Source organism: Brassica napus, chromosome C6 (genome assembly GCF_020379485.1).
Source record: "Brassica napus cultivar Da-Ae chromosome C6, Da-Ae, whole genome shotgun sequence".
NCBI classification, from domain to species: Eukaryota; Viridiplantae; Streptophyta; class Magnoliopsida; order Brassicales; family Brassicaceae; genus Brassica; species Brassica napus.
This window is the reverse complement of record NC_063449.1, coordinates 20,968,037-20,985,877: the sequence shown is the minus strand read 5'-3', so window position 1 is coordinate 20,985,877 and position 17,841 is coordinate 20,968,037. Positions and strand designations below refer to the sequence as shown.

At 42.7% G+C, this 17,841-nt stretch overlaps 1 protein-coding gene, 1 non-coding gene and 1 pseudogene across 2 annotated transcripts; 1 reads left to right on the top strand and 2 right to left on the bottom strand.

Annotated features, from left to right (window-relative positions):
* Positions 1-222: 222 nt before the first annotated feature.
* On the bottom strand, positions 223-7,437 carry LOC106376988 (tryptophan synthase beta chain 2-like). The gene is made up of 6 exons (XM_013817133.3): positions 7,215-7,437; positions 2,100-2,424; positions 1,727-1,943; positions 1,104-1,641; positions 793-891; positions 223-679 (listed from the first exon to the last, which is right to left on the bottom strand). Exons 1-6 carry the CDS (start codon positions 7,282-7,284, stop codon positions 426-428), a joined length of 1,503 nt encoding a protein of 500 aa, XP_013672587.1. The 5' UTR covers positions 7,285-7,437; the 3' UTR covers positions 223-425.
* Positions 3,275-3,411, top strand: LOC125589482. The gene has a single exon (XR_007325669.1). It is a non-coding gene; the product is annotated as a small nucleolar RNA Z247 (small nucleolar RNA).
* Positions 7,438-8,544: 1,107 nt separating the features above from the next.
* Positions 8,545-17,380, bottom strand: LOC106373861 (annotated as a pseudogene).
* Positions 17,381-17,841: the final 461 nt, after the last annotated feature.

The window sequence follows — 17,841 nt, the reverse complement described above, 5'->3', positions numbered from 1 at the left end:
TGTAGCGACTTGTTCGAAGGCCATCTTTTAACTATGTTCCTAGAATGCTTGTGCATCAGGTTGATCAATTAGCTAAGAAATCTAGGTTAATTAATCAAGGATATGTAATAACCTTGCTCAACTAAAGGCCATTGTATTAATTTTCTTGATCAATGAATGAAAATGTTCACAAAAAACTAAAATTAATTCCGTACTATGCATTTCCAAAAACAATTGGTAATATTTTGGAACAGAAAACTAAATACGGTATTATTGAAACTGTCTTTAAATGATCTGTGAGACATTGTGTCCATTTTTGAAGTCGCTACCACTCTCTCACTCTTTATTCAAAAGCCATGGGAATGCCCTAACTTATTCCTTTTTTTTTTTGATAAAGATGCTCTACCTTATTTCACATGCCTGGTTCAAAATATGGGGATTTGGAGCTAAACAACATGAGGAACCTTGGACAAAGACTCTCGTATCTTGTCTTCACTGAATGATAAATCCACCAATTCGCCTTTTAGATACTTGTCATAAGAGGAAAGGTCAAAGTGGCCATGACCACACATCGCCATTAGTATCACTTTTGCTTCTCCTGTTTCTTTGCATCGGAGAGCTTCTCTTATGGTTGCTGCAATGGCGTGAGTTGGTTCCGGCGCTGGTATTATCCCTTCCGCTCTTGCAAACTCAATGGCACCTGCAAAGAAAATTAGATCAGGAAGTGGGAACTACAGTCAAATGCAAATATAGAAGGGAGTAAAATTAACAAAATATTAATTTTCGGAATTGAGAGTTGAGATATTGTGTCACCTTGGAAACATTCGATTTGAGGAATTGAGATTGCTTCCATGAAACCTTGTTCATAAACATGTGAGATCAAGGGTGCCATCCCATGATACCGTAATCCACCTATCAAAACAACAAAACAATGGAAATCAAGAATCAAGAAAAACAAGAAGAGCATGAGGCTTAAACAGCTTATTACTTGCATGGAGAAAGGAAAAGCGGATAAGAAAACAAGAATCAATAATCAAGAAACAAAGAAATGAAGCAGCAAAGAGCTGGAGAAGCCTTAGGGTTAGTGTATTCAAGATCATGGGTTTAAAATTTTAATTTATTACCGGCATGGATAGGATCAGGAATGAAGTCATGTCCTAAAGTATGCATCTTCATCAAAGGAGTCAGTCCAGCTGTATCTCCAAAATCATAAGCATAAACTCCTTTGGTCAAGGAAGGACAAGCAGATGGCTCAACAGCTCTTATAACAGGGCTGATATTGCCTTTGATTTTCTCCCGGATAAAAGGAAAACTCAAACCAGCAAAATTTGAACCTCCACCGGTACATCCTATGATCACATCAGGCGTTTCACCAAAATCTTCCATCTGCTTTATGCATTCTTCTCCAATAACCGTCTGGTGTAACAACACATGGTTCAGTACACTTCCTAAACAGTACTTTGTATCCTCGTTTCTAGCTGCAACCTCAACAGCTTCTGAGATCGCAATGCCTAAACTTCCCGGGCTTGATGGGTCGGATTCAAGGATTTTTCTACCCGCCTCAGTGAGATCAGACGGAGATGGATGAACCTTTGCTCCCCACGTTTGCATCATTAACCGGCGGTATGGCTTTTGATGGTATGAATTGGCCACTTGCCACACCTATATAGCATAAAAGAAACAAACACTTTACAAAACTGATTGAACTTAAGAAGGCAAGACATAGCTGCAAAATCTTTGTATTTACTTCGCAGTCAAGTCCAAATAGACTAGAGGCAAAGGCTAAAGAACTGCCCCATTGGCCAGCGCCGGTTTCAGTCACAACGTTCTTGACACCTTCTTTCGCATTGTAATAAGCCTGAGGAACCGCTGTGTTAGGTTTGTGTGAACCAGCTGGGCTACTACCTTCATACTTGAAGTAAATCCTTGCAGGTGTCTGAAGAAGCTTCTCCAATCTCTTTGCTCTAAACTCAAAGCAAGACTCGGGATTATAAAGAAGAGGAACAATCCTCTGCATTTCTTTGCATCCTTATACTATTCTAATGTATTCATTTATCACTTTCAAGTGCATATCATCAACATAATAAAACGAATTGAAGAAAAAAAAATAAATCAAGAACCTGATTAGAGGAGTTGGACGCCAGAGCTTATAGATTTCAAGAACTTCTTCAGGGATGTCGATAAACCTCTCTAACGTTGCTTCTTGTTTGATTAACTCATTAGGGAAAAGATGAGATAAATCTTCGGGTTTGATTGGTTCCAAAGTCTTGGGATGCAAGGGTGGTGGAGGCTTAACAGAAAGATCGGCAGTAAGATTGTACCATTGATTTGGAATCTCAACAGATGAGCTATGATTAGATCTTAAAGCTGCTTTTGCTCTTAAGCTAAATCCATTTGAAACTCTTGTTGCTTGGTTTGACTTTCTTTTCAGAGTTAAGTCATCATCTAATCAAATCAAGTTCGACCTCAAGACATCAAGCACTTAACTATGAAGCTGGAGCTTCAACAACAATTAATCAAGAACCAAAAACATATGGGACTATGGAAAGTCCTGATGCACACTCCTGTAATTACGCTGCATATATTACCTCTTAATTCTTGCATATACACTTACCTAGTTTGTACGATCTCCTCTGTATAAATCTAGAGCTCTGTTCTTGTGAATAATATTATTCGATTCCATCATACAATATGGTATCAGAGCGTTAACGATCAAAACCCTAATTTTTTTCTTATTCTCTCTTCCGCTTCTCCTTCTCTTTCTTATTCACTCAACTCTATTCTGATTCATCACGTCTGATAATCAACAATCCTCTGCTGCGACAACCACTTTCTACAATGCTGAAAATCCTTCGACAACGTTGATCTCGATCAACATGTCGAACATACCAAACTCACCCATCTCAATTTCATCATGTGGAGCAGACAGATCCGGGCTCTTCTTGAAGGCCACGAGCTTCATCACTTCCTTGATGCACCTGCTCCCCTAGCTACGATCGTAGTTGATGGCACTGCCTCTCCCAATCCAGACTACGCTCCATGGCGACGTCAGGATCGACTTCTCTACAGCACTATCATCGGTGCTATCTCACTTCCGGTTCAGCCTGTCGTGTCCAGCGCCATGACAACGGCTGATGTCTGGAATATTCTTGCGTCGACTTATGGAAATCCAACAAGGGGTCACATACGACAACTTAAGTTCCAGATCAAGACGACTGCCAAGGGAACCAAAACCATAAGCGAGTATCTCCGTATCATCAAATCAAAAGCCGATGAACTTGGTTTACTAGGAAAGCCTCTGGATCCAGAAGATCTCACTGAACAGATCCTTGCAGGTCTGAGTGAAGACTACAAGCCAGAGATCGATGCTATAAATGGCCATGACAATCCGATCTCCTTTGCTGAGCTCCATGAACGTCTGCTCAATCGGGAGGCGATGATCCTCTGTTCTGAAGCTCCTCCAACTGGTCCTATTACTGCTAACGCAACTGATACTCGCCCACGTCAAAACTGGAAATCCAACAACAATAACTCACGCAGCAACTACACGGCTTCACCTCAGTTCAACAACAACCGTAACACACGACCCTACCTTGGTCGCTGCCAAGTGGGATCCAAGGACATAGTGCTAAGAATTGTCCAGAGTTCCGTATCGTTCGTGGCTCTGCCTCTGCCTCTGCTCAGCCATGGCCATCAACGAACAACACCAGACCGTGGCAACCATTCCCACACTGTCATGGAGACCACAAGCGAATCATGCAATGCTACCTGCCTCAGACTCCTCTACTTGGCTCCTTGATTCTGGCGCCTCTCACCATATGACATCAGACCTTGCGAACCTGTCTCTTCACTCACCATACACTGGAGGCGATGATGTCTTGCTTGGTGATGGCTCCAGTTTACAAATCACTCATACTGGTTCCTTATCTACACCCTCTTTTACTCGTCCCTTCTTTCTTGATAATGTTCTTTATGTTCCATCTCTAGACAAAAATTTACTCTCTATTTTCCAGTTGTGTTATATTAATGGTGTTTCTGTTACATTCACTGCCACTTACTTCCAGGTCAGGGATCTGAACACGGGGAATCTTCGTTTGGAAGGCAAGCCTAAGAATGGAACCTATGAGTGGCCAAAACTTTCGACTACTACACCTCCTTCACTTGCTTTTGCTTCTGCTATTAAGACATCGATTTCGGATTGGCATTCTCGCTTGGGCCATCCTGCTTTACCTATTTTAAAAACTATTCTTTCTCGATTTGATTTACCTTTATCTTCTAAAGCTATTTTTGACAAGCCTTGTAATGCTTGTTCTATCAATAAAATGCATAAGTTACCTTTTCAAAATTCGACTCTAGTCTCCACTCATCCTCTTCATGTTGTTTTCTCGGATGTTTGGACCTCACCAGTTCCTTCAATCGATGGTTTTAAGTACTAAATTTTGTTTGTTGATCATTTTACGAGATATGCATGGTTATATCCATTAAAACAAAAGTCTCATGTTCATGAAGTCTTTGTTAAGTTTAAAGCGTTGGTTGAAAACCAATTTCAATCAAAGCTGCGAACACTGTATACGGACAATGGTGGTGAGTATATCGCACTAGCAAAGTTCCTATCTAGTCACGGTATATCTCATTTCACCACTCCGCCACACACGCCTGAGCATAATGGCATAGCAGAACGACGACATCGTCATATCGTAGAAACTGGTCTTGCTCTCTTGAGTCATGCCTCGATGCCTAAGTCCTACTGGACATATGCTCTTTCTACGGCTGTGTACTTGATCAACCGCATGCCAACTCCGGTTTTGTCTCTAAAGACACCGCATGAATGTCTCTTTGGAACTTCACCGAATTTTCAAAAATTAAAAGTATTTGGTTGTTTGTGTTTCCCATGGCTTAAGCCGTATGCTAAGCACAAATTAGATCCAAGGTCAACGCCTTGTGTATTTCTTGGTTACTCACCAACCCAAAGTGCATATTTTTGCTTAGATCGTACAACTTCAAGGATTTACACATCACGACATGTTGTTTTCCATGAATATGTGTTTCCATTTTCTATGCCAGTACCACTAACGTCTAACGTTTCTTCTGTTGATGAGGTTTTACAAACTCCTGCAGATTCTGTTACAGTCACATCTCTGCACTCCAACAATGCTCATTCTTCACCTGCTACAAATCAGTCTCTGCCTTCAGAGGTTCCCATACCAACAGCACCATTACCGCCTGATCAACAACATACAACGTCTTCTACTGCACCTGCTACGGCTACTACATCAGCTCCACCAGTCGTTCCTGCTATACCTGATGCTACACCGGAACCGACTGGTGCACACCAATCACCTACGCCACAAACTGCAGCTCAACCTGCTCAACCAAGGCGTGCAAGCAATCGCAACCGCAAACCAGTTCAAAATCTTAATCTCACGGCTACTGTGGTTCCACTCTCTGAGACAATTCCAACAAGTGTAGCTGAAGCTCTCAACGATCCTCGTTGGCGTCAAGCCATGTATGAAGAACTGGAAGCACTGGCTCGAAACAGAACATGGGATCTCATTGATGCCTCTGTTGCAGCGAATATAGTTGGCTGCAAATGGGTTTTCACCATCAAACGACATCCTGATGGCTCCATAGACAGATTCAAAGCGCACCTGGTTGCTAAAGGCTTCCATCAAAGACCTGGTGTCGACTTCCAAGAAACCTTTAGCCCTGTGATCAAACCTGCAACTATTCGATTGGTGCTGAGTGTCTCTGTCTCTCACAACTGGCAGCTACGACAATTAGATGTCAACAATGCCTTCCTTCAAGGCCAGCTTGATGAAGAAGTGTTCATGTCACAGCCACCGGGTTTTAAAGACAAGACGCAACCCCTTGCTGTCTGCAAACTTCACAAGGCAATTTACGGTCTGAAACAAGCTCCCCGAGCTTGGTATAAAGAGCTTCGTACATTCCTTCTTCATTCCGGGTTTACAAACTCACTTGCTGATGCAAGCTTATTTATCTACAACAAGACTGGCACCCTCATCTATCTGTTGGTTTATGTCGACGATATCATCATCACCGGCAACAATAATACCGTCGTCAACACCGTCATTCAATCACTTTCCACTCGGCTTTCATTAAAGGATTTGGGTTTTTCTTTTATTTTCTTGGTATTGAAGTTTCAAGAATAAAACATGGTTTATCACTAAATCAACATCGTTACATTGCAGATATTCTTCATAAAACCAAGATGACAACAGCAACACCGGCGACAACACCCATGTGTGCAACCACTCCGCTCACACTCCACACTGGCACTCCTCTACCCGATCCAACAGAATACCGAGCCACTGTTGGTAGCTTGCAGTACCTCTCACTCACTCGCCGTGATATATCCTATGCCGTCAACAAACTCTCGCAATACATGCACCGACCCACTACTGATCATTGGACAGCCGTGAAGCGTATCCTGCGATATCTTGTTGGTACACATACGAATGGTCTCTTCTTCTCCACGCAGAACACACCATCTCTCCATGCCTTCACCGACGCTGATTGGGCGGGCGACAAAGACGACTACATGTCCACTGGAGCATACTTAGTCTATTATGGCAGCCATCCTATCGCTTGGTCCTCCAAGAAGCAATCTGGCGTTGCTCGCTCATCGACCGAAGCTGAATACCGTTCCGTAGCCAACACCACAGCTGAAGTTACATGGATCAAATCACTGCTTACAGAACTTGGCATCAAAACCACTACAGCACCAGCCATCAATTGTGACAACAAGGGAGCTACATATCTCTGCGCTAATCCCATGTTTCACTCCCGCATGAAACACCTTGCCCTTGATTACCACTTCGTTCGCAACCATGTGCAAGCTGGAAACATCCGTGTCTCTCATATACACTCCAGTGATCAACTTGCGGATGCCTTAACAAAGCCTCTCTCACGACCACGGTTCCAGACATTGTGTGTCAAGATCGGACTTGCTACTCCCCGTCCGTCTTGAGGGGGCGTATGGGACTATGGAAAGTCCTGATGCACACTCCTGTAATTATGCTGCATATATTACCTCTTAATTCCTGCATATACACTTACCTAGTTTGTACGATCTCCTCTGTATAAATCTAGAGCTCTGTTCTTGTGAATAATATTATTCGATTCCATCATACAATAAAACATATAAAGAGCTTAAGCAATTGAGATGCCATTTCTTTCTTTATTCACAAACGAGTTCATATTAAAGTTATATGTACCTGTAAGGAAAACTTTAGCCGAGACTGGTCTGGTGAATGGGTTTGGTGGCAAAAGCAACTGAGATGTCATTTCTTTGCAACTTTTAGCAGAATTAGGAATCAGAAGTAGAGAGTTTGAGTTTTTAAGAGTGAGAGAAAGTCCACAGCTCGGTGGAACAAATGAAATAAATAAAGGATAGTCATGAGAAGACTTCCCCGGCACCCGATGGTCAAGGAGTATTTAATGAAATTTTTTGAATACTATTTTGTTTTGTCTTCTCTTTTTCTTTGTTTACTTTTTTTTTTTCTCTTTTGGTTTGGTTTTTTTTTTTTTTTTTCTAACATGAATATTTAATTAACGTTGGAAAAATCAATTAGAGTTTTGATCCGCTACAATCTATAATATAATGAGGTAGTTGCATCATTCCTGAGGCGACACGTCAGCGGTATGTGGGTTCCACTTTTAAAAAGTGTGAAAAAATATCAAGACTGTGGCTCGAACCCGGGTTATTGAGATATAAACACCACCATTTATACCACTAAAGTAAATGATATTTTATACATTGATGGCCGAAACTAATATATATTTATGACAGGAGAGTTTACTCTGTACACGTATGATTTCGGTTTAAGTTCCATAAAAAGTCCAAGTCGGGTGTAAGGCCATTTGGCCAATGTTTAGTTATATGGCCTATTTTGGAAAAAAGGTCTGACGTTTTATGTTTTTGCCGAGGAAAGTGTGCCGTTTTGTATTCGTTAAACGAGTAACGATTAAGTTTTCAGAGGTTTCTTCTTCTTCGACCCTTCAATCTCACCAGCCCTGCTGCTTTTCCTAATCCTGTGAAAAAACGAGTCTTAATCAACTCTTTACCTTCTAACTCTTTTCATATCTATTAGTAATTCTTTTCTCTTAAATTTTACAATAAATGTTTTTTTTTCATTAAAGCCATTTACGATCTTAAACTCTCCTTCTCCCTTCTGATACAATGAAACCGAAAAATTCACTTCAACCCCTATAAATTGGAGAAGGTTGATAGCCGGATGGATCTTCACAGACGCTCTCAATTTATCTTCTATCTTCAATTGGAGAGGGAGCTGCTCATCCTCGACGAACAGGTATGATTGATTTTTTCTGCATTTTCCTTCCTACGAAGCCCAAAGAGATCTATCGAGTTGGTGATCTGCGTTAACCATTTGATGAATTCCATCCCGAATGATCCCGAAACAATCAACGTCTACCTCAAAACACCAGGTATCATGATTTTTTCTCTCATCTCCTTTTTTAGACAAGAACAAAAAAACTAGCAAAGACACTAATCTATGAACTAACTTTCGCAGATGATGAGTAAACAGCGCCCAATAGACCTCCACAACCTGATGTAGATGATTGGAGGCCACTGAAGAAGAAGAAGCCTGCAACAATGTCAAAGGATGCTAAAGCATTGCGCATGATTAGACAAATGTTCAAGCACTGCTTCTAACTTTTCTCCTACGCTCACACCCATTACATTTTCTTTAGTTTTTTTCTCCTGAACTTATGAGTTTTGTATTGTTTTAATGTCAGTACTGATCGTTATGTTGGACATGGCTATGATAACTGAGACCTGGAAGCCTGCTTTGACGATATCATGAAGGAAGAGAGACGAAGGTAACATCAATATCTTGATCATGAGTTTCAATCATTTGTTTCTTCTTATATATATTGCTCAACGGTTTGTGTTTTATTTGATAAATGCAGTGTGAGAATCGCAAGGGAGGAAGATGAAATGGAAGCAAAGCTGATCGCAGAAGAAGAAGAGCGAGAGAGACAGAGAAAGTTGCTGAAGCTGAGGCGTAAGAAAGTTAGAAGAAACAAACCTTTTGATCATCTTTGTCTTCTTTTTTAAATATATGACAAGTTTAATCTTTAGTGCTTCTCTCATTCAAATCTCTTTGGAGAATAACGTGTTCTTGAAACTGTACAATTAGATAATAATTATATTTATTGGGTCACTCGAGGAATCTGTTGGTGACCTTCCAAGTTGGTGAAAGCCTGATTATTTTCTATGTGTAAAACCAAAGAATGAATAGAGAAAAAAATATATCTTTATTCACGTTGGAGTTGCTTTAGTTTCACTTTCTTACAAGTCCATGAACATTATTTTTGTGATTCTTTTATAATCTTTTCCTCTCAAAGATCTTTGTTTGAGGTATCAAATGGTGACCAAAGAAGAGGATTTTCTTCCTCCTGCGACAGAGCCTTTGAGATGTTATTTTCCTTCTTCTACGAATCCTCTTGCGGAGCTAGAGACTATTCAAAGCTTAGAAATCGTGGAACCATCCTTTCTCTCTCCTGCTTGGTATATCATTATTCTTTACTTACTCTTCAATTTTGAGCTCTTCCCTTCACCACAATCTAGAGATAGTTGAAACCTTTTGATATGGTCTGATTGTATCTTTCAGTTCAATACGTTATAAAAGTTACTCTTTTGGTTTAGTTTAGGTTGGACATTCAAACAGATTCTTATAGCTTTGCTCGATCATTTATGTACTCCAGTTTGATTTTTTTTTCCAGGTTGCTGGTGACTTTTTGCATCTAGAAATTAAAACTTTTTGTTTAGTTTACGGTGTGGTTCTTATATATTCTTCTCTATATTGCGTACTGCTTTGTTATTTTTATAAATGATCTCCATTAAAAAAGGTTTATGTTTACATGAACAAGATGAATCAGATAAAAGACTGTTTTCCATGTTTCTAAAACGCTGCGAGAGGCAATCATACGCCGAGAAACAGGTAAAGGCTCCATATTCCCACAAAGTATGTTTATATCTTAATACCAAACTGTCTTACAAACTGAGAATTAATTGTGTATACACAAACGAATAGGTCAATGGAATATAGCAAGCTTAAGGCTAGGGTTGATCTTTTGGAGAGGAACCAAAGGTACTAATACATTTTAATAATGAACATGTATAAATAAAGTTCTAATTTTCTTACTTAACTTTGGGGATTAACAATAGTGCGGATGATATTGATTCATTGCAGGCACTATGTGGGAAAGATTTAGAATCAATTGCGCAAGGGAAATCCAGACTCTAGAGTAACAGCTGGACACTTCTCTTAAACATATTTGCTCCAGAATAGTATATATGTATATCTTTCTTATGGGCACATACACACACACACACATCTCTGTAAGATGTTTGAATTTGGGCACATATAAATATATGCCTAACTATTGTAAGTGATTTAGAAAGATTCTTCTTCATCTTGAAAACAATGGTTATAGATCATGGTATAGTGTTTTTCTCATATTAATAAATACAATTTTGACTCATTGGTGCATAATCAACTTATGTACGAGTCCCTCAACCACCTTCAAAGAAAGTTATGTTAACACCACTTCATCTCTGAAGTCCCGAGTATGTGCGACTTATGTAAGCGGGGATGCCAGCACCAAGACAGCTCTCATATTGGAAGACTCATGAGGGATTTAGGGCTGTAGATTTTTATTGGTGGGATATTCAAGTTCCAGTGTTTTACTCCACTTTATTCTTCAACTTGAGCTACCATCACTCCACTTTGGGCACCAAATGTTTCTTAAAATGAAGAATCAGTTGTTTTTTTATTTGCATAATCATGCAGCAAGCTGCACATAAGGTGGGCTTTGTCCGTTTAGTATTAAGGTGTCTCCTAGGTTTAAACTTGAACTGTCTTCACATTATCATGGTCTATATGAATACACTGCACAAACAATAACCATAAGCTTTATTATAGCAAGAACATGCATGGTTTTTAGTATATACGACTGCATACACCATCTCTCCTTCTCTTCTCCTCAACGAAATTAAGACAAAAAACACTCTCCTTTACAAAACTCACTTTTGCAGGTTTAATTGAAGACGATGAGACTTTCGCCAACAATTCCTAATCTGCGTCAATACCAGGCAACAAGATAAACATTTAATTACAATAGAAAACACCTTCATGTATTGATTCTTTACTAAAAAACAAAAATAATTCTACAACAGGAACGGCGCCTTTATTTCAAATTCACAGCGGACAACTAAAAAGCTCGAAAAAGAAACATCTATTTTTCTGGTCAAAGATAAACAGTTATTCGATTTCCCTCACCACCGAGAAAAGGAACATATATGGCCCGATTTTATAACTCCAAGCCCATTTAAACTATGCATTTATCTTAAACTTATGTTAAATTTAAAATCTTTTACGGCCTAACAATATATCATCGTTTCAGACGATATGATTCATGCAATTATGACAAAAAGTTATCAAAAAAGTTTGCATTCGATCCAAGTAGTCTAATTGTCGCAACAAATGGTAAAAAAAATACCCAACTCAACAACCCCGCGCTAGCGCGGGGATCCGTGAAAGGACCCGACCCATTTTTTCGTAACATCAGTACGAGTCTGACTCGACTTCCTCTATCAGACTTGGGCCGTTTTCAAATTTTTCCTTACTTAGAATTATTTCAGGGTTTTAGTTCTTTTTCAGACAGTCAAGTAAAGCATAATACGATTTGAATAGATAATCTGAGGTTCGAGTTAACAAGTCAGTTCGCTATAGGCTATTACATGTTAATCTCGTCCTATATCTACCCAAACCCACCATCCTTCCTCCCTGCCCTTGTCTCGCGTTCAAGCTATGTCTTTACCCTTTCGGGTCTGGTCCTGATCTGCATCCAAACAAGGAGGCATAAACAGTATGCTTAGTGAGAGCGGTCATTCCGTCCCACTCAGCCAAGTAAAACAATCAAGTCAATCAGTCAATAAACGGACATGCTTATCATCAGTCAGTTACTTAGCCGACCCAATCGTTCCAAGCCAAAGCGCCATCAGATTCAGTCAAGCCCTAGCAGGCCAATACGGCTCTAGGCGCATGATCTGATCCTGATGCGTCGATGGAAGGAACCGACTGTTTGGACCAAGCCAGAACTTAGCAGATAATTCGAATTAGACACGCAATCAGTACACAGAACATTCCTATCAATCAGACTATGATTCAATACGTTAGGCTACGGTCACGCACTCACCTTTTCTTAGAGTCGGTTTGTTCTGTTTGATTCGGTCTGTTCTGACACCTCTTTGAGCGGTTTCCGTCGGATCTTCGAACGTTCAGACAGTCGGATTCACCCCACAGACGATCGTTCTTGACTCGGTCTTGATCAATCCAGCCAAATATCGAAAACTCTCTCTTAATCGGACTTTTCTCTTTCTGAGTTTCTCTCTGGTTCTCCCCTTCTGTTTCCCCGTACAGAAATGGCAAAATAAGGCAAAGGAGACGATTAAAATGGGCAGTTGGGCGGTTTAGGCCCGAGAAACTGTCAAGTTAACCATCCCCGCTCATTTTACTCGGGGCTCTTAATCCGTAACCGCCACCCCGCGCTCCAAAGCGTTCCAGCGCGAGTTTTTTCCCCTTTTCGGACTTTAACTGTTCCCGCCAGTTTTACTTAGACAAAACTCGAGCTAGAGCTGTCTGATCCAGTCGACAACTCTAACCGCCTTGTCCGAATCAGACTGATACTACTAGATCAGCTCATCACAGCTTAGCCAGCAGACTTAACTTGTCTGATTTCCGACAATCGCTGTCTAGCCGACCAGCTCAACCGTCTTGTCCGAATCCAACAACACTTGTCCGGATCCGACCTTAGCTGTCCGAACATTCCGCTTTGCCTGGATTTTCATCGAGTTGTCCGAACATCCTGAGTTTCAACAAACCGAACGGCCTGTCCAAGAACCCGAGCGTAAGACCGACTGATGGAGCTTTGTTTGGCTCAAAAACAGATCCGTTCCTAGCTTTAATCGGGTACATGGTTCCGCTCAGTCGCTACTAATCAAGCGCCGATCCAAGTTCTCCCATCCACCCACGGAAAGTCCTTCGAACTCTGATCAGCTCTTTCTAGCATCATCCAATCCATTCAGTACGTTCTCACAGTTCGGCCAGTCAGTCCTTAGATCATCCTAACATCGATCTTCGGAACACGGTCGCTACAAGTTCTCCCCCACTTGGCTCAGACTCGTCCTCGAGTCTTTCTTCCTGAATCTTCTGTGAGTTTGTCAAACCACTTTGGAAACTCAACTTTCATTCTCGCCTCTGGCTACCAAGTCGTTTCTTCCTCTCCATCGCAGTCCCAAACGACTTGAATCATTTTGATATTCTTCCTGCCTTCAGGCTTGGTTTTTCTACCAATGATCCGGACTGGTCGTCCCTCCACAGTAAGGTTCTCTCTCAAGTCAGATGGTGGTTCAGGAACCACATTGTCTTGATTCCTTATGCATTTTCGCAGCAAAGATACATGGAACACGTTATGAAACTGAGCCATCGATGAGGGCAGTTTCAGTTTGTAGGCGACCTTTCCAATCCTTTCCAGGATCTTGTACGGTCCCATGTATCTTGGACTTAGCTTAAAATTCTTTGAGGATCGGTCCTTTCCTTTGTAGGTGACGGTTTTGAGATATACCATGTCTCCTACTTCGAACTCAAGGTCTTTTCTACGTCTGTCTGCATAACTCTTCTGTCTGTCCTGAGACTCTTTCATCTTCAGTTTCAAGACTCGGATTCATTCAGTTGCAACATCACGCTTCATTCCAACCCAATGATAGTATCTCTTCAAGTCTCGATACATCTTATTGGCTCCTGGATGTACCGAAAACTTTGACTGATGTGCCTCCTTTAGGATTTCATCCCGCAATCCTTTGTCGTTAGGAACGCACACTCGGCCATTAACCAGAATCGTCCCATTGTTTGAAGTCTGATACTCTGTCTTCTCGTTCTCGGAAGCTTTGATCAGATCCTCATCCTTTTCCTGTGCAAGGCGAACTCGGGACAACAAGTCCGCCTGATCCGCTGCACCAAGACCCAACGGTTCCAATTCGTCAGTCAAGGCAGCTAATCGTAAGGTTCCAACCATGTGAACCAATTCCTCCATGTCTCTCTCCGAAGCCGAAGCTACTCTCTTCCGGCTCAGGGCATCCGCGACCAGATTTGCCTTTCCCGGATGGTAGGCAATATCCAAGTCGTAATCTGCAACCAGTTCCATCCAACGCCTCTGTCTAAGGTTCAGCTCTGGTTGAGTAAAGATATACTTCAAGCTCTTATGGTCCGTGAAGACTTGGACCTTAGCACCATAGAGATATGACCGCCATATCTTCAGGGCAAACACGACAGCAGCCATCTCTAAGTCGTGTGTTGGGTAGTTCCCTTCGTGTTTCCTTAGCTGTCTAGAAGCATACGCGATCACTTTTCCTTGCTGCATCAATACGCACCCAAGTCCAACTTTGGATGCATCTGTGTACACCACGTATGGCTCTTGTCCATTGGAAGAGCCAATATTGGAGTGGTCGTCAACATCATCTTGAGTTTGCTGAAACTCACAGCACAGCCTTCTGTCCACACAAACTGAACATCTTTCCCGGTCAACTTTGTCAATGGTTGAGCCATGCTGGCAAATCCCTTAACAAACCGACGGTAGTATCCAGCCAGACCGAGAAAACTCCTGATCTCAGTTGCGTTCCTTGGTCTGGGCCAGTCCGCAATGGCCCTGATCTTCTCTTGATCCACGGACACTCCCTTGTCTGAGACCACATGACCCAAGAAACCAATTTCTCTTTGCCAAAAACTGCATTTGCTGAGCTTGGCGAACAACTTATGTTCCCGCAGCTTGTCCAAAACCTTTCTCAGATGGTCCTTGTGCTCTTCCTGATTCTTTGAGTAAATCAAGATGTCGTCTATGAAGACTATAACGAATTCATCCAGGTAATCTCTGAAAACGTTATTCATCATCTTCATAAAGGCTGCAGGGGCGTTGGTCAATCCGAAGGGCATGACCACAAACTCATAGTGGCCATATCTCGATCTGAAGGCTGTCTTACGGACATCCTCTTCAGCAATCGGGATCTGATGGTATCCCGAAGCTAAATCAATCTTGGAGAAACAAGTAGCACCTCGGAGTTGGTCCAATAACTCGTCTATCCTTGGAAGAGGGTACTTGTTCTTCACTGTGACTCTGTTAATTCCCCTGTAGTCAATGCATAGCCTGAAGCTACCATCTTTCTTCTTCACGAACAGAACTGGTGCGCCCCAAGGTGAACTGCTTGGGCGTACAAACCCTTTCTCCATCAGTTCATCCAACTGTTTCTTAAGTTCTGCCAATTCAGCCGGAGCCATCCGGTATGGAGCTTTCGAGATTGGCTTTGTGCCCGGCTCAAGCTCAATCGTGAAAGGATCAGCACGGTCCGGTGGTAATCCTACCAAGGATTCGAACACGTCATCATACTCCTTTACAATCGGAATCCCTTCCAACTCAGTATCAGGTCCGACTTCCACAGTTGTGATTGAAGCCAGATAAGCCTCACATCCTCTTTCCAGCATTCTTTCTGCTTGAAGTGCTGAAATGATCAGACTCCCATTGGTCGGTCTGACCCCTTGATAGACAAGCTTCCCATTGCCTATCTCAAACTGAACTCGGCCACGATGACAATCAAGATGTGCCTTGTATTTGCTCAGCCAATCCATTCCAAGGATCACATCGTATGATTTCACTGGACAAACGACCAAGTCGGCTGGCATTTTCACTCCTCCGATCATCACAGAGACGTTTCGGATTTTCCCTGAAGTGTACATGATCTGACCACCAGCTGCCCAAACCACTCTTACTTCTTCTTCTGGTTCTTTCTGGAATTCCCCAATTCCAATCATCTCGGGTTGCACAAAGCAGTGAGATGCACCGGAATCAAACAGAACATGGGTTGCCACTCCACCCATGACTAAGGTCCCTACATATTCACTCGGAACACTAAGGACCTACTCTACAAGCAAGCAATTTCACACAGAAAATTTTAAGGCAAAGGTGAGAGATAGGATGACTCACCAGTGATCGGACAAGACGTGCTTGGGTCCATTGACTCATCACCGATTGTGTACACCCGCGGCATGATGGCCTGCCTCTTTGCGGCCGGTTGAGGCCCATCACTCGGACGCTTCCCAGCAGATTGTGCATCCTTCGGACACTGATTCTTGTAGTGTCCCGTTTCGCCGCAGTTGTAGCACACACGTTCCCCAGCACCCTTGTTCTGGCTCTTCAGCCTTAGATCTTCCTCAGGGCAATCACGCACCTTGTGATCCATACTTCCGCAACGATGACAAGCTCCCGTAGCAGCACGGCAGACACCAGAGTGCATCTTCCCGCAAGTCGAACACGCACTGCGACCTGTTGCATTCGGCTTGCTGGAAGAGCCAGCCTTCACCGGCTTTTGATTCTTTCCCGCATGCTTACCAGGATGGACATGCGCCACTGTGCCAAACACCTTGGCTTCCTCACTGATTCCAGCTTCTTGTTCTGCGGCCTTTTCCACCAGCTCGGCCACAGTATCATAGTTGCGGATTTTACAACGAGTTCGGAGATCAACCCTGAGTCCGCGCATGAATTTGCGGACCAAGGAGATTTCCGACTCGGCCTCACGCCCAGCATACTTCTTGAGGCTGTTGAATTCCGCTTCATACTCCCTCACAGTCATAGTTCCCTGTTCCAGTCTGAGGAAAGCTCCTTCGAGCTGGTCAAATGCTTCCGGCGGAAAATACTTCCCACGGAATTCAGTCTTAAAGTTGGCCCATGTGCAATGGTCTGCACCAATCCGAGCCGCTACACCTCGCCACCAGAGGTGTGCATCACCGTCCAAGTAGTGGACAGCAATGTCCTTCTTGTAAGCAAGAGGACAACGGATCGACTTAAAGTTCCGCCCTATCCTGTCAATCCATTGATCTGCTTCCTTTGGTTTGGAACCACCAGAAAAGAACTTCGTTCCCAATTTCTGCATGTGGTCCATAACCTTGAGGTAAGACGGATTCCGAGCAACGTGTGCCTCTTCTCTTTCCGGCACCACGTTCTCCACTTCCTCCACAACAGGTGGAGCCACTGGAGGTGCCGCCGCAGCAGGCAATCTTGCCAAGACTTGCGCCAAAATAGCCAAAACGGCTTCCAATCCCACCGGAGCAGCAGCAGCTCCAGCAGCAGCACCAGCCGCTGCTCCAGCAGCAGCACCAGCCGCTGCAGCATTGTTCAAATTCGCTGCATTCTGAGCAGCATTCCGAGCCTCTTCCGTACCAGCTTCATTCCTGGCCACGTTGCTCGCAGACCCCTCAGCGGTCTCATTCACAGTCCTTCTTGTGTTACGGTTACTTTTTGCCATCTGCAAACAGATCACAGGCAAGTTAGTCAAAACTAACTTGGGATCAGGACTCGGTACACAGAATTTACCGCGAGACGTTAGGCTTGGAAGGATGGTTTGCCCCAATAACCCACTATACTTAGATTGTCCTAGAAGTCGACTCCGCTCTGATACCACTTGAAAGGACCCGACCCATTTTTTCGTAACATCAGTACGAGTCTGACTCGACTTCCTCGATCAGACTTGGGCCGTTTTCAAATTTTTCCTTACTTAGAATTATTTCAGGGTTTTAGTTCTTTTTCAGACAGTCAAGTAAAGCATAATACGATTTGAATAGATAATCTGAGGTTCGAGTTAACAAGTCAGTTCGCTATAGGCTATTACATGTTAATCCCGTCCTATATCTACCCAAACCCACCATCCTTCCTCCCTGCCCTTGTCTCGCGTTCAAGCTATGTCTTTACCCTTTCGGGTCTGGTCCT

Coding starts and splice junctions, on each gene's coding strand:
- LOC106376988 (XM_013817133.3), bottom strand. CDS start 7,284: ATGACATCTCAGTTGCTTTTGCCACCAAACCCATTCACCAGACCAGTC. Junction 1,944..2,099: donor CGTCCAACTCCTCTAATCAG/GTTCTTGATTTA, acceptor CTTTGAGTTTAG/AGCAAAGAGATTGGAGAAGC. Junction 680..792: donor TCAAATCGAATGTTTCCAAG/GTGACACAATAT, acceptor TTTTCTTTGCAG/GTGCCATTGAGTTTGCAAGA.